Source organism: Solea solea, chromosome 1 (assembly GCF_958295425.1).
Source record: "Solea solea chromosome 1, fSolSol10.1, whole genome shotgun sequence".
Lineage (NCBI taxonomy): Eukaryota > Metazoa > Chordata > Actinopteri > Pleuronectiformes > Soleidae > Solea > Solea solea.
The window spans coordinates 8818704-8835457 of NC_081134.1; the positions used below are offsets into that span (position 1 = coordinate 8818704).

General features: G+C 41.3%; 1 protein-coding gene across 1 annotated transcript; it reads right to left on the minus strand.

Annotated features, from left to right (window-relative positions):
- Positions 1 to 883: 883 nt before the first annotated feature.
- On the minus strand, positions 884 to 15519 carry LOC131458563 (uncharacterized). The gene is made up of 15 exons (XM_058627741.1): positions 15355 to 15519; positions 13192 to 14311; positions 12275 to 12483; positions 12004 to 12175; positions 11797 to 11847; positions 11392 to 11504; positions 8625 to 8629; positions 7208 to 7752; positions 6141 to 6344; positions 5880 to 6041; positions 2654 to 2772; positions 2154 to 2429; positions 1625 to 1796; positions 1381 to 1422; positions 884 to 1264 (listed from the first exon to the last, which is right to left on the minus strand). Exons 2-15 carry the CDS (start codon positions 14308 to 14310, stop codon positions 1163 to 1165), a joined length of 3291 nt encoding a protein of 1096 aa, XP_058483724.1. The 5' UTR covers position 14311; positions 15355 to 15519; the 3' UTR covers positions 884 to 1162.
- Positions 15520 to 16754: the final 1235 nt, after the last annotated feature.

Below are 16754 nucleotides of genomic sequence, written 5' to 3' on the forward strand. Positions count from 1 at the left end.
CTTCATTGGTGATTAGCGTTTATAACAAACACAACCATTGCTGTTTCTAAAGGTAAAAATTCCCTGAAAAATATGTTGAAGTGTGTGTACACACACACACACACACAGTAAAACCAACTTTTTATCGTTTTGCATGTTAAAATATTGTTTTGGATCTCTATGTTGAGACTTTTCTTCTTTTACATTAAGGGTGTTGCTTTCTCTGCTAGTTCCTAAACTTTTTTCCAATATGTGTTTCCATGTAAAGAAAAAAAAATACCTCTGTCATCCGTTCAGATGTCAAAATGGAAGCCGGTCTTCATGCTATACAGAGTCTCTGCTGTAATACGTGACAAGACCATGTTGTAAAGAACATTTAACGTGTAAAGAACATTTAACGCCAAATAACGCTCCGTCTATGATGAGTGAGAGAGAATATGAGCCTCCTGGTTTGCGGGTCTGTAAGGATTTACCTCACACAGATATTACAAGTGGCAAGTTTACAAATTCACAGATTTCTTTGTTTTGTTTCCCCATAAATCAATTCTAAATAGAAATACGTTCCAGCATTGACAAAGCAAATCAAATGCTTGAACTCGGCTGCTGGATCGACCACCGGGTCTCTTGATTTTCCTTTTTTCAGCAACAACTCGCACAAAACTGTCATCGAGAAGAAAAATCATAGTATACTATTGATGTTTTTTTTTTTTTTTTTAAATCTTTTGTGTTACTGACTTAATGTGTATGGCAACGGTATTAAAAATCAAAAGATACAAGTGTGTCTTTTGCTTTGTTTTTTCAGATTATTTGAAAGTGTTGTAGTTACGTACATATGTATGAAGAATGCAAAATAAAAAGAGCAACATGTTCCATAAATGTACAAGTGTATTCATCTTCCAAAAACTGTGTTTAAATAGTTTTATTTACATTATTTGTCCTCTATCTTCATCTTATATAAAAACATACAGTCATTAGAACATAGAAACACAATAATTCCAAATCAAGCATAAAAACTAAAGGCTATTGCAGAGGAAAGTCAGTCCTAGTGACTGACAGCTGAAGGGTAAGACAGCGCAGGAGTAAACATGGCGTCCAAACCAGAGCTGACTTACAGCGCCTGAAGTCAGGAGAGAAGCTGCTCAAAGATCACAGTCCTCAGCAGTTTGAACACATGACTGAGACACTAACAAAGACCTTGGTCATAGATTTTTACCAAGCGCTTGATGTGAAAAAGCTTTTGTCGGAGTTGTTTGCTCTGCTGCTTCTTTGCTTGATAGTCTGGTGTCTGGAGGAAAATTCAAGAGCAAACAAATATTAAACCAACATTGTATCCGTAGTAATAGACATTACAGTGGGATTAGAAGAGTCTGATAATGAAACTCCAAACATAACTGCACTCACCCTTTTAAGGTCTTTCAGGTGATTATACTCCTCTGCCACCCCCTGTCAAAAGAAATACAACTGGTCACTTAATGCTGTTGAAATTATGTTAAAAAGAACAATTCAATTCACACAAAAATATTTTCCATCTTGACAAAAACCACACAAATGTCAAAAAGATGCCCATAAGTCATTGGATCAGTCCATTTGATTCAATAACTTTGGGATAAGACTGACTTAATGACACTCCACTGTGTTTCACTACCTGGTATTTCATAGAACCTTCGTCCAGTGTGTCCAGTTCTCGACTCAGCTTGTGTATTTGGTCGCTGATGTTGTCCATGTCTGCACACAGACTCTTGTAGTGGGTCAGATCAGAGTCAAACTCCCTCTTGTACTGCTGCCGCTGCTCATCTGTGGTTATTTCTGGGTACATCCTGGATCGACACATTCAAGTAAATACATTAAATCATCATTCGCCCTATGTCAGCTGGGATTGGCACCAGCGGCCCCTGCAACCCTCATGTGGAGGATAAAGCGGTAGACCCGCTTATCCGAGGTCGGGTCGCGGGGGCAGCAGCTTGAGCAGAGAAGCCCAGACTCCCCTCTCCCTGGCTACTTCCTGGGTCTTCCCTGGGGCCTCCTCCCAGCGTGTTTTATCTGTATTCTATTAACATAAAAGTGATTTGGTCGACTTGTCTTACAGACATTGGTGATGTTTCCACTGTCTGTGTATTTTTTGAGAATTGTAACACACGCCCTGTTCATAAGGAGTGTTCATAGGAGTACTTAACCTGTAAAGATGAAGTGTGTGGTCCTGGTCCAGTTCATTACCAGTGTCCCCAGTGGTGTAACCAGTTTCATACTGAGACTCGACCATCTCCTGAGCAGCAGGACGAGGCTCCAGATTCTTCCTTGCTTTCCTTTCCACATGAGGAGGTTGAGGAGGAGGAGCAGGAGGTTTTTGGAAGCTACCGATCTCGTCCGAGGAGCTGCTGGAGTAACGCGTGACCGTGCTGCTCTGGCACAGAGGCAGCGCAGCTCCGTGATTGCTGCGCTCAGCAGAGAAACTAGAGAAGACACAAGACATTTTGTGTTTTCACCTGCAGTTTTTAATCATCTTCTTCATTTTCTGTAACCTTGTGAACAACTTCACTCAAATTCTAAAGAGATGATGAATTCTTGTGGCGATGCGCAATAGGTCATGTTGAAGCTGAGCAGCCTTGGCAGATGTGCTGCCTTCCTCTAGTTTATAATGATTGAATCATTATCACACTGTGGACTCATCACTCACCTGTTGCTTTGATATTGTCCCTCACTGTGGATGTTGACGGTTTTGCTGCTATAGGAGACCACGCTGTTCGCCACCCTGAGGTCAGGCGCTGTTCTCTCTGATGCTACAACAGTCGGTGCCTGATGCAGTGGAGCAAATGACAGAAAATACAAAAGCCATGTGACCTATTTGTCTTTTCATGTTGTGAAATACAGTCAAGGTCAGATTCAAGTACATTTTCAAGGTCAAATTTCAAGTAAATCTATATGAATACAAGCATATATATGAGACACAGGGTTAAAAAAAACCTCTCCTCCTCACATATCTACTGTCGTACTGTATCATGCATTATTAATTGCTTCTAGTCTTTGACCTATTTCTGGATTACAGTGTAGTCACACAGGATGAGGATCTAGTGAGCTAATGTGAGCATGTGGAAAAAGCAGCCTGTGAAATAGATCTCATGAACATGCAGTCGGAGGAGGAGGATGATGATGATGATGATGATGATCCTCTCTGTGAAATCACAGAAACTGCAGGAAAACGGATTCACTGTGGTGGAACGATTCTGAAGCAGCTGCAGCTTCTATCATGTGTCATTAGTCACTACAGCTGAAACTCTGAGAACTGATAAAGAAAAACATTTTGATTTAATGTTTAAAAAAATGTTGTTTTTACAGTTAATAAAAACAGCTAATGAGGGTTTTCATTCCTGCTTTATCCACTGATTTATTTAGTTGGTTAAGCAATTTGTAACGTGGTAAACTGCATAGAGTTTATGAGATTTTCACAGTGAGATCTTTAAGTGGGAGATCTGGAAATGTTTTAGAATTGTTAAAAAGGAAAGGTACTTAAGTTTGGTTTGAAAATGGGAACAAATACATCATTTTACTGTAGGAAACTGTAACAAATTAATATTGTTACTGGTTTGACTTCAACCTTTTCAAATGTATTTAATTATCTATATTCATGTTTTTTTGTTTTTTTTTTAAATAAAACATAAATGTGTTTTTGCGTGCACCATCTTGAGGTTTGTATTCTCTTTGTTAGAACACTGCATGCTTCACTGCTACTTCTTTTTGTTCTTTGCACTTCTTCTGTTCAACGCAAGCAACATAGTAGAGTTGAATCTCCATTTTTCCTCTCAGTTACCACGGTTTCCTTTTTGTGCTGAATGAAAATGTGGCACATGTGCTAAAACATGTGGAAACTGATTGGTACCCCGGAGTCTAATCTGCAGCTGTGTGTTGCAGCTCCTTCTCAGACTGAATCATTTAACGCTACCGTGCTCTGTAGGCAACACAGACACAACGCGACCCTTTTTATTCATTATACATTCCACATACATTATATATGTCTTTCTGCAAGGCAAGCATCTTCACTGTGATACAAGAGTGTCCCAGAATAGGAGCTGCATTCTGATGAAGTGACACGCTGCACACTTTTACAGTGACGGGAAGTATGTAGGCCAAGATCTCACTGGACCTTGTTTCTCCCTTTCTATAATGAGTCATGGTGGACGTGATGCATTCACTGTACGCTGCTATACTTATGAATTAATCATTGTCAATACCACACGAGGCTGCCGCTGTGAAACACAGCTTTAACAGGGCTCTGCAGCCATGAAAACCCAATATGAAGTGACAACATGGTGTATTTTCACAGTCGTGGCTCCCAACCTCTGGAATGACTTACCTCTACACACTGCTTCACTGCGTGTTTCTAAACTTCTTCTTTAAATACACCTCCTTTCCTTTTTAATACAGTGTGAGATACCATTCATAATTCAGCAATTGTGTCTGGCTGCTTTTTGTACTATTAATGTAAATGTTTTATTTTATTACTGTATTTGATGGATGTTACCGTACAGCATTTGATTGAGATGGATTTTTTGTACAATCCTCCCCCAGTTATGTCAAATATCAATAGCAAAAAGAGAAAAAATTAATAGTTAATTTTTTTCCAAAAAGGTTGGACTTTTTTTTTTTACACTCTGTGGCTCCAAGGTCATTTGAGTTTGGGACCCCTGTCCTAGAGTTTCTACACAATAAATACAATATACAACTTATGTATGTGTGAATCATCATCCATCCATCCATCCATCCACCTTCTACCGCTTTATTCTCCACAGGAGGGTCGTGGGGGGAGCTGTGCCAATCTCAGCCTGGACAGTTTCACCAGTCCATCGCAGGGACACATACATAGACAAACAACCACTCACACTCATGAACAATTTAGAGTGTGACACACACACACACGCACGCACGCACGCACGCACACGCAAACTCCCCCATAGTCCGTAGGTGAATCATCATATTGAACAAAAATTTAAATTAGTCTCCTCCACCAAGAACCCACTTGATGCAGTGATAACCACTTGTTGGCCACTTAACACATCAATGACAGAATCATAGCTACAACCACTGAACATTTATTTAAATGACTGGGGGGTTTTCTAGGCTGATTTCATTAGTACTTGTTTCATTTTAGATTAAATACTTCATCTTCACTTGCAAACACAATGAGTCATTTACAGCTAAAACACTTTCTGCGCACAGGGAACTTGTGTGTGATAACATCTCTTTGAACACCTTGTGACTTGAAACCTGGCTCTTAATCATGAGGTTATTCACCTCCATGACCTCTTTTTTGAAGATCCTACAATGTGGTTCACAGGTTATCTTTTTGTTTTAAAATGGTTTCTGTGCAGCTCTTATCACTGGTCAGGTTAATGATCAGTCAGGGTGAAACCTGGGAGTGCCGAAGATAAACACCAACATTCACTGAGTCAATAGAGGCAGGTATAGACATGAGAATCGTATGTGTTCACCCATGACACACATAAACATATACATGCAGGGAAGTAGAACAGTCCAAATATGTGATTGTAAGTAGTGAGATAACGGGATTAACTGTAACTTTAATCAACTCCTTTAACATAATCTTTCAGTCAACTGATCTCAAACCAGTATGATCGTAAATGTTGATACTGTCCTTTCACTTGATAAAAATGGACACCATGCTGTACTAAGAATATTAAGACATGAAACTAGAGATTGTGACCATCATTTCCTGACAATATAATTAAAGCATTTCATATCATTCTTCTTATGCCAACTAGAGACGCCCCCTGGTGGCAGAAAAAGTTCTGAAGCAACATTTGTAGGAAAATGTCTGGACTTGATCAAAAGAGGCTTGGCCTGCACTGTTAAAATAGCGCATGAAGAAATACAGAAATTTGACTGACCCAGTCCAGCACCTCCTGCCCCTCCGAGGGTCTGACCACTGGATTGTCCCAGTAGATGTTAGCCTTTCCATGGCGCCAAATCTTGCTGCGGGTCTTGTATGCGTAGTAAGCGGATAGAGACAGAGCTAACACCACCATCAGACCCAACACTAATCCTACAGCCTGAGGGGGGATACAAATAAATTACACACCAGAAAAGAATAGTGCATGTAAGATTATTATAATGATAATAATAATATATAAAAAAACAATTCAGCTAACCTCTTCAGGGTCCATGTAGCAGTAGTGGTGCAGGTACTGGTTGTACATGGGGAACCCCCCAGGGAAACCTGCCCCCACACTTCCGCTGAGGCTGGGGCTGCCCTGGATGTTCTGGCACATCATGAGCATGGGGTTGTACAACATGCTCTGTGAGCTCTGAGACATCGGATTCACTCCAATCACAAAGATAATGTCGATGATTCCCTAAAAACAGAGGTCCATCACACTGTTGGTAGGGTGTAACCACTAATTACAAACAAATGTCTCTCTGTTACAGTCAAACCTCTGTCAGAGAAGTTCACACAGTGTCTATCAGCTCCACGTGACTCTGTGTGTTTCTCAGTATCATAGTGTTTAGATAGATACACACAAACACTCCCACAGTCAGGCCTGTTTTCATTTGAAGAATGCAACATCCAAATATTGTTGCATTGTTTCTGTTCAGAGAGACCAAACAGAGCCCACGCAGATTTATTAATCAGATTTCCACAGGTTTTGTTTGGTTTTTCAACTCACAACTAGGCAGTTTTGGCTCCTTCTCACAGCTCTCATAAAGTCATAAAAGTTAAATGAAGAGTGAATGTTGGACTTGTATTCTTCACATGACCAGAGACGCATTTGCATAGGAATTATAATGCAGCTTCAAAGTAGCTGGAAGTGTTAATAGTCACCTGCTTGTGTTAATATATGTTGGGTTCACAGTTTGTTTCCAGTTACTAACAATTTTAGAGCATCAACGTGGAATTTGATATTAGTAATTACAATTTCATTGGACAAGTCGCCAGTCCTCACAGGGCCACATCGAGACAGACAACCACCCACTCTCACACTCACACCTATGGTGAATTTAGAGTGTCCAATTGACCTAATCCCTAAATCTGCATGTTTTTAGACTGTGGGAGGAAACTGGAGAACCTGGAGGAAACCCACGCACACACGGGGAGAACATGAAAACTCCATGCAGACATCATGTGAGCGGCTGAAAGTCATTCTTGCAAACAGAGAAAAATGTTTAAAATTAAACATTGTTTCATAAAGAATGAAGTTTCAGAGTTAGGCAGACTCACCTGAAGGACAGCTAAGATGATATCACAGATGAACACAGTCAGGTAAAACCTGCATCCCCTAATCATCCGAGACCGTGAGAAACTTCCCACCAGGAAGCCCAGTGAAACCAGGAAGTTGATGGCTGCCATGGAGATCATCGCCGCCTTGGCAGAGTGCGGCGTCATGTACGAGCCGCCATATCCGTAGCTGCCTCCGTAATATCCTGACCCCGTCCCCGCGACACCTCCTGTAGCCCCAAGACCGTAACCCCCGTACCCAAATCCATTCATATCCCACACCAAAGTGGAAGCGACACAGGCAAAGATGATGAAACACATGACTACGATGGCGCCCTGGAAGGTCTTGACAAACCCGGGGGGTGAAAACCAGCGGTAGAAGTGCTGAGGCGTGCCCTCCACATAGTAGGAGTCTGGAGGGAGACTGTAGGTGTGAGGGACACTCTGGCTCTGAGGGGAATGGACGCTTCTCGCAGGATAGAAGCTTTGGGAGGTGGTGCTGTAAGGTGGGCTGTACACGGGAGGGCTGTCATACATGATGGATGTTACTGCAATCTCATCTGGAGAAGAAAAATAATTCATTAATTAAAAAAAACATCCATCCATCTTCTAACTATATCCTCCACATGAGGGTTGCCGGGGGCATTGGACAAATTACCATCCACTTCAAACTTACAGTCAATTTAGAGTGTCCAATTTGCCTTATCCCCAAATCTGCATGTTTCTGGACTGAGGGAGGAAACCGGAGAACCCAGAGAAAACCCATGCACACATGGGGAGACCATGCAAACTCCCTGCAGAAAGACTCTTGGTGCGCTTGCTGCAAAGGCAAGCGTGCTAACCACTGCACCATCCGTGTGGCCATTGTAAGACCAATGCCTTGCAGTATCTCTACATCAATTTATATACAGTGTAATGTATAATACACTGTTTTGAAGGTGTCAAATGACCAAGTTCTGACATTGTGTTGTCTATTTTTTGATGAGTAAGCTCACTGTTAACATAGGTGCAGCAGAAGGGATTTGTTTTTTCTTCTTGTTATTGTTGATCAATAATTCCAGAATAACCTTTCAGCATAATGCAAATCAAGTGATCTGAGAGAGAACAGCTCATCTGCACCTCCTTCCTTCCTCTGCTACATAAAATAAACACATCTCTAAGTCCTCTGTTGCACATGAGACAAATTTGCCTACTGAGACAAACTTAGGACAAAGAGCTGCAATCAATTTGGGGGTGACTTTTCCAGTGATCCGGCCTACTGCAACTTTAAATGAAGCAGATAAAAAAACATGTCCGGGCAACCACTTATGTCTGCTCAGCACTTGGCTCATTAGGTTTTTAAGAACACTGGTGGCAAAAACATATGCATGCTGGCCTGCGTTCACCTCATCCCCTGAACTCTCTGCTCAGTATCACTGACCCACACTTCATCACTCCAGAGGAACTCAACCCAGCAGCCTTCAATAATTCAGACAGACACACGGACAGACAGCAGGTGAGAGGCGAGCTGGGGCAGCCATGTGAGGAGGCAGCTACTGCAGGGCGGACACACAGACGTGTCCCCTCTCTGTGTTGCATATAGTAGGGGGGGTGCATGTTGTTTACGCGACAGGTTGTCGTTTACATAATTTAAAAAAAAAAAAAAAAGTATTATTGAATCTTCATCTATCGAAATGTTGATATGTTTAGATTCGATTTTATTGATCCCACACCGTGAAAAAAATCCCTACAAAAGAAGAATCAACGACTTACCTTCCATTTCCCCTTGTAAAAAACATAACATTAGAGACAGCAATCATGATGACCCCGTGCATTATCACACTACTTACCCAAACTCTGTGGAAACGGTGCTCTACTTTGTGCCAGTGCAGCTCCGCCACCGTCATTACGCACGGCTCGTGTGCGTCTCCGACTGCATCATAAAACAAAATGTCCCTTTCAAGTGGAGTGAGTGAGTGAGTGAGTGAGTGGTTTCTTTTCTCGTTAAGAATAATAAAAGTGCAAGGACGTGGCGGAGCAGCAGCTGAGCTGAGTCACAGTCAGAGCCGCGGAGTAAGTAAATGTCTCCTGTTCACCTGGTGTTCACCTGGTGTTCACCTTCACCTGCTTCACCTGCTGCTGCTGCTGCTCCCACATCATACTCTCTGACTCACTCACTCACAGTAAACTGAAACCTACATACATACAGTTCACTGAATGCAATCACAACTGAAACAATAAGAATAACAAATTGTTTAATGAATTAATCATTATTAAATGTTACAATTTAAAGCTGTAGTACGTAACTATTAAAGGTTAACTACATTCAAACGTTCATTTCCACACAACTGTCTGTGTTTCTCAGTACAGACAGTATTTTGAGTAAATAAGTAGACCTGGCATGAGTAGAGAGGCCTCCTTGAAATGCATGAAATTACATTTATTACATGACAGAAAGTACTTTCATATTGAGATCATATGACTGTAATTACTGCAACAAATAATAAAAAGACCCATTGAGCCAAAAACCACACTTTTATAACATGAAATCATATAGCAGTTAACAGCTGAATATATATACATATATATATATATACTGTATATATATATATATATATATATATATATATAGTTGATTTTCTGGATGTTTGCATTGGTCGCAGCTGCATTGTGATTATTGTTATGTGCCCATAGGGTCTTTGTGCCGTTATGAATTTACTCTATGAGGAAGTGAGATGGGTGGAAGAAGAGGGAGAGACAGGAATGCATAGAATAAAATCATTGTCAATAATTTGCAGTCATGGAAGTGTATCATTTCACTGCAGATAATGACAGACATAATGTTATATTTTCCACACATTAGTACTTAAATGAATATACAAATAATGAATCACAATCTGTTGAATATAAACATGAAACCTTTTTATTATTATTATTATTGAGAAAATCTCCACATCATACAGGGTGGAGTTGTCACTCACAATATGGCGGACACGCTGACATATTACAGGGAATGCATCTATGAGCTTTATCCTGCAGTGCACACAGTGATGCATTTCACGACACAACTGAGGAGGCAAGGTGGAAGAAGCACACGGCGCTAGTAAAGCAAAACAGCGTCATACAGCAGCACTGTGACTGAAAACACCAGGAAATAAATCTGAGCTTTCAGGAAGATTTTCACCATAATATTTTACCATGATGATGATTTTGGCTTTTTTTATTATGAAACAAAAACCAAGTAAATGATTCTACAGTTACCTGTTAGGAAGGCGAATACGCTGCTTGGATCCAAATGCACGAGACAGGAGGCACGATGAAAGATTCAAGAGTTTTTATTGTCCTCTTGGAAAGACAAACAAAATCAAAATCACTTCTTCCTTGAAGTAGAAAAACAAAACAAAACAAAACTTGGCACTAGAGCTAACTAAGCAAAAGGCGAAACAGACTTGTACGCTGACTTTTCTCTGGTAGCATAAACGACAGCGGGACTGGGGACACTACAGTATATAGGGAAGAGGGAATCAAGGCCAGGTGCCAGTGATTACTTAAGGATCACCAGGTGAAGTGCATGAGGGAATTAGAGAGATGTGTCAAGACAGATGAAGAAACATCGCGACAGGAAGACATGAACGTTTACCAAAATAAAAGGGGAAGTGAAAATCAAACCCAACACCAAAAGTGACATGAACTTAACGTGACTTTAAACATAAACTAACACAAGAACTGACTAAGCAAGACAAAAACACTAACACATTTGACACCTCGTGACATTACCTGTGGAAATTGTTCCAGGACCAGATATTTGTAGAATGGGTCATCAGTTTTAATCCTCCTGGCCTTAACATTGTGTTGCTGCTTTTATTGTGTATTTGTATGAAAAGTACAATATAAATGACGTTTGATTGATTGATCTGATTGATTTGAGGACAATAACTTAACTGTTCTGATGTCCTTTTCAAGACTAAAGGACAACATTAAAATCAGTGAATAAGCTGATGAAGAATGAAGAATCTTAAACTGGTAGAGAAAACAACAAATACTACACATCAAAAATGTAAAAAAAAATCTTTTATTGCACACATTTGTATTTTGTAAAAAAAACAAAGTTGTCATTAATGACAGAAGATGGACTTAAGAACATACAGTGAATCAACATAGAGACAATAAAAAAGTTGCTTTGTCATGACTTTCCTTCTGTCCTTCACGTCTGAGCGTTTGTCATCATCTCCTGGTCAAATGTGTGGATTCTGTATTTGATGTGACTTAGTTTGGCTTTCAAATAATCACAGCGTTCCTTCTTGTCTAAGAAGGAAGGATCCTATAAATGACAGAAACACAAGATAGTGTAATGATCAGTGAATGAAAACGTAATGACCTGAAACTATCTTTTCAGTACTCCCGTATCATCTCCTCTGTTCAACTGAGGCCAGATTTCATGCTGGAAACAGTACTAATTGCATCTGTGGTCAGCTTTAGTGTGAGAAAAAGCTAATGATATTGGAAATACCAATACATGTGTGGGTTAACTGTTAATATTGTCAGTTATTCTGTGGTTTTAAGTGTGCAAACAGTTGACGACTGCGTCGCCGTTTCCGAGCCCTGTCACTTACACTTTTTTTCTGCTCATATTTCTTCAGAATGCTTCGAATCCTCTGTTGATCCTAAAGGAAAAAGACAACAACATTTAAATCTGGACAGATTATGGCATAAAGGAATACAACCCCAGAATCAATGTCACAGAAATCATTTCTGTAATATATGCAGTAATATAATATAATACAGTTAGATAAACTCGATAAACTCCATGTCTACCTCACCTCTTGGCCTTTTCCAGCTTTCAGGAGTTGTGCCATCATGACGTCCAGCTCTCTGAACTTGCTGAGTGTGATGGCGAGGTCTCGGTGAAGGTCTTTGTACTCCAGATACTGATCATTGAAAACAGCTTTGTACTTTTCCCGCTCTTCCACGCAGCGGATCTCCGGAAACTTCCTACAAAGAGATGAAAATGAAACATAAAGTGTGTGTACGATGCGGCTGAACGTAGACAGAGAAAAAGCTTCCATAAGATACTTGATTTAAATCACTCACACGATGTAGTCTGCCACTATATATGCTTTGGGCGTGTATTCCATTGCTGTATTTCTCCTCACACTGGCCGGGTTCTCTTGCGAGTCAAGGACATTTGCCCGTGGACCGATGGAATCTTTACTCACAGACTTGTCTATTTCGTCCTTGAATGAAATCCGTGTTGTTTTGGGGTGCGTCAGAGGGATGGACTGGTGAAACTCCTCGTGGTGCTAGAAGGGTCACAGAGAAGGGAGTCTTATTCTGGAAAAATGTAAATCAACAAATGAATAATGCACTCTGAGTCAGTGACATTACTGGTATCTAAGAAGACTGGGGGGGATGTGGGCTAGTATCAGAGAAATTATAAATAAATAAATTAATAAGCCAGTGGAGAAACAGCTGAAATGTTTTTTTAAAACCTCTTAAGAGGAATTTCTTCGTCAAGGAGGTGGACTTAATGATTATGTTAACTCCTCCCACCCTTTCTTATTTGACATCAAATACACAGTGCTAATTAGATTAGATTCACCATCATCATATTGTCAACATAGATCGGCATTTGAAGCCATCACTGTTTAAAGCGAACTGTCAGTGACACGTACTGTATACGTGTGTTCCGAATAATTCAGTTCAGTAAGATCTTTGAAGTTATTAAAGCAACTGCATTTGAAAAAAAAAACTCAACTTTAACGTCACATTTATACAAAGGTTTGCAGCTCTGGGACAAATCCTGGCTGACTGTCATCTCTTCAACCAGCAGGGAAAAAAAAGCTGACATTTCAATACTGACAGAATGTCTCGACTGGCTGAATTTCATTGAATCTCGTATGCCACTGTTATTTTGAGGCCATTTTGAACAATAATAGTATTGCTGAATGTTGCCACCAATAAATAAGGAATCTGAAGTAACTTCAAAAGTTCATATAGACATCATCTACCTTGTTCCCAAAGTGCTCCCTCTCCCTGCGTGTGGCTTCATGCCTCCACATCTTCAGACATACCAGGAAGCTTCCAAGATACAGTGTCATGTTGATGAAGATGAAAGCTGTTCCCGCCATCTGGCCTCCATCAACCCGACAAAGATTGGCCATGACGGGGTTAACGCCTATTGTCATGTCGCACAACCCTCCACGGTTTAAGTCATTGAGGTATACAATCCCTGCAGCCATGAGGAGCAGGAAGAGTGCCACGTTCATGAAAGCCTCCGCTAGAGGCCACCAGGGGGAGTTGAGGAGGATGGTGCGATAAATCATCGTCATTCCCACCACCAGAAGACAAAAGGTAACGATCCACGAGATTCCAGCTACGGCCAGAATGAAGGGGGTCATGGGGCCGCTGTAGCTGTATCCAGACAAGCCCAGCCCGTTGTTATAAGCACCGTTATAGAGTCCATAGGCGTTGGACCACTCGCTGTCTTTCTGGACGTAAGCAATGACACAAGCAATGACCATTCCTCCAAACAGGAGCTCAAGTCCGGCAAGAAGTCTGAGCAGGCCTGGCCAGGATTTCAAGTAAGAGTACTTCTGGTTGTAGACTTCCAGCTTCTCGGCATAGTACTCTGCAGGGTGGATGCTGGTGAGAAGAGATTCCTCCCGTAGGCCATAATGATCGGAGTCCTCCGTCAGCAACAGCTTATGGGAGTTCTGGCTGGAGTTGCCGAGTGAGCCTCCACAATTCTTGCGCTCAAACAGGGGACTTACAGGAGGACTCACCCTGGTCCCATTAGGAAGGATCTGAATTGTTTTCGTGCTGAGGTCAGAGTCCTCACAACTATCACTTTCCCCTGACCGTTTATGGAACATGTTCCCCAGAGACCTAGGCATGAGGGACCTCAGCCTGTCTTTCATGCTCCCTTTTTTGTCGTCCTCCTCTACACCTGCATACGGCGGAGTGCTAGATCTGGTGTTTTCAGCATCATCTGTGATAATACTGGATGTGGGTGAGTGATTAACCCACACAGGCACCGGTGGCTCACCGATGGAGTTCCTCTTGCTTGAGGAAGACCCCGTCACGCTGTGAGGCTCTTCAGCCTTGAATTTCTTTCTCCAGCTTCTCATGCTGCAAGAGAGAGAGAGAGAGATACTTTTTAAGAGACATGGAGAGGGAGAAACTGTGCAGAGAAGAAAAGAAAAGATGAATTATGAATGTATCACATAATTATATGCTCTGAAGTCTAAAATTCAGACACCTGAACTGAAATAGCTCCGGACAGTAGATTATGAATATTGTTTTAAAATATTAAGGGACATGATAACCCTCGTTGATTATTCTCTAAGATAAAGTAGGATGTATTAACACTTGTATTGACCATATTTGACATTCCCAACCTTTCCAGGAAGATCTCCTTTCATTTCGGAGTGAAAGGAAAAACAAATTGACATTATTATCTGGGGGCATCAGAATCCAGCTGGCATGAACAACTATTGAACTGATACGTAAACTCATTCCATCTTTGTGATGTTTCCAAGTTATAATTCAACTATATCCCCTTTCATTATTTCTATCTTTAATTTCAAGTGTCTGCTATTTTATACTGAGCAAAACAAAGTAACCCACAATGTACTCAAAGACTCTCTCTTGAAATGCTGCATAGAAGTTAAACCAACTGTAGAGATTAAATATGATTATTATTACATGTATTCACTTGATCCACTGTTGAAATAACACAATCTTTTATTAATAGCTTTAGCTGCTAGAAAACAATCCGTTACAATTAAAAATAAAGGCCTTACATGTTTGATAGTCTTACATATAGGAATAACATGGTTCTAAGTGTAAATGCAGATTGATTATGGAAATGTAAACAAACAAACAACTGTGGCATAAGGTGTTCAGTATGTGATTTGCAGCACATATTCCAGAACAATTCAAAACCACTGGAATGTGGTGGAAACACATTGCTCACCCACTGTGTGTGGACCAGCATGGGAAACACACACACACACCGTGACCACACTGCACTGCTCCCACTCGACTAATAACAGAGGACTTTAAGTTGAGCTGTGACTCACGGCACACGCTCTTAATACACAGCAACAGTTATGACACTGTCACGAATAACATATTTCAATAATAACCCCTCGATTCAACAACTTCCTCACCTGTATAAGCCCAGCCTGTCTCTCTGGTCAGTTAGAGGAGGTGTAACAGGAACTGTTACCCTCTGTAAAATGGTGGTAGTTTTCACCAGGGCTCACTCAGCTCAGCCGCTTCAGTCTCTCAGGTGACTCACTCCTAAAGCTGGACGCTGTGTGTGTGTGTGTGTGTGTGTGTGTGTGTGTGTCTGTGCTCGGTACAGCACACACAGTAGCTATTGGCCAGTGTGAGTGGAGAGGGGGAGTTACAGCTTAAACATTAAACCTGAACCAACCCTGTGTGCTGGTGTTGACTGGCACTACTAATCTAATCTGTGGGGGAGAGAGAGAGTGAGAGAGAGAAAGGTGCGACTGACTGTTGACACTCATAAATCTAAGGGAAGTAGGTGGTTGTCTACCCTGAAATGATGCATGTAGCCCACAGCAGATGCATTAAAAGTCCCCGGGGTGACTGGACTGAACTACATCCTCATCAGAATGTTCGTGTCCAGAGTGAGTGAGTCAGTTTCCATGACATTAGAGAAAAAAAACACAAATGATGGTCTTCATCCAACTAAAAACCTGTCTTAAAAAAAAAGCAAATAAAAAGCAAATAAAAAGCATGACAGTCCCGCTTAAATTGTCCTAATATTGCAACTGGGACTCTAGATTCATATTCAGACTAGCCTGGGCCTGAACCAGAGTCTACCCTGAACAACATCCAAGAGATTACTAATTAGCTCTGAATATCAGCGCTACACGATGAACAATTACACCTCGTATCTAACATCTGTGAAATACTGCTTCATCATCCCCTCATTTATGAATTATTCATTCTGATCTCAACAGTGTCATATTGTTGTTGTATTGTAAGAGGAGGAGGAGGAGGAGGAGGAGGAGTGTTTGGCACTAGAGGGCAGCACACTCCTGTGCTTTTTCCTCACAGCTCACCACCACCATTCCACCTCACTCTCTCTGCCGTGTTTGGTTTGTCTCTTAAGTGCTTTTACTCCTTGCATTGTTATGAATTTTTCATGTGCCTCCACGAGCACTAACTAACACACTGTGTTCTAATGTCCTCAGTCACGGGAAAATGATTAAGTAGCAGTTAAACGAATGAGATACATGCTGGCGTTAGGATCTTCTAAGGCTTGCGATGAGCAAATTGTGTCAGTATTTGTTATCTACGGCAGCACTTTGCCTTTGGAGACGACACTCGAGGCTTGTCCTGAACTTCGATTTAATCCCCCACATCTGACTCAGGAGAGTCACTCCTGCTGTATGTGATGTCACTCTGTGCCAGAGACTCTTCTGGCACAGAAATGCTTTTCATGTAGAGAAAGCTCAGGGCAAGGACGTCTTTAGTGTCCTCCCCTCCTCCTCCTCCTCCTCCTCCTCCTCCTCCTCCTCCTCCACAACCACCAACC

Excerpts from the sequence above, each read along its gene's own strand:
- LOC131458563 (XM_058627741.1), bottom strand. The coding sequence starts at position 14,310 with ATGAGAAGCTGGAGAAAGAAATTCAAGGCTGAAGAGCCTCACAGCGTG. Across the intron at positions 12,176-12,274 it reads ATAGTGGCAGACTACATCGT|GAAGTTTCCGGAGATCCGCT; the intron begins GTGAGTGATTTA and ends ATCTCTTTGTAG. Across the intron at positions 1,797-2,153 it reads CACACACTTCATCTTTACAG|GATGTACCCAGAAATAACCA; the intron begins GTTAAGTACTCC and ends GTGTCGATCCAG.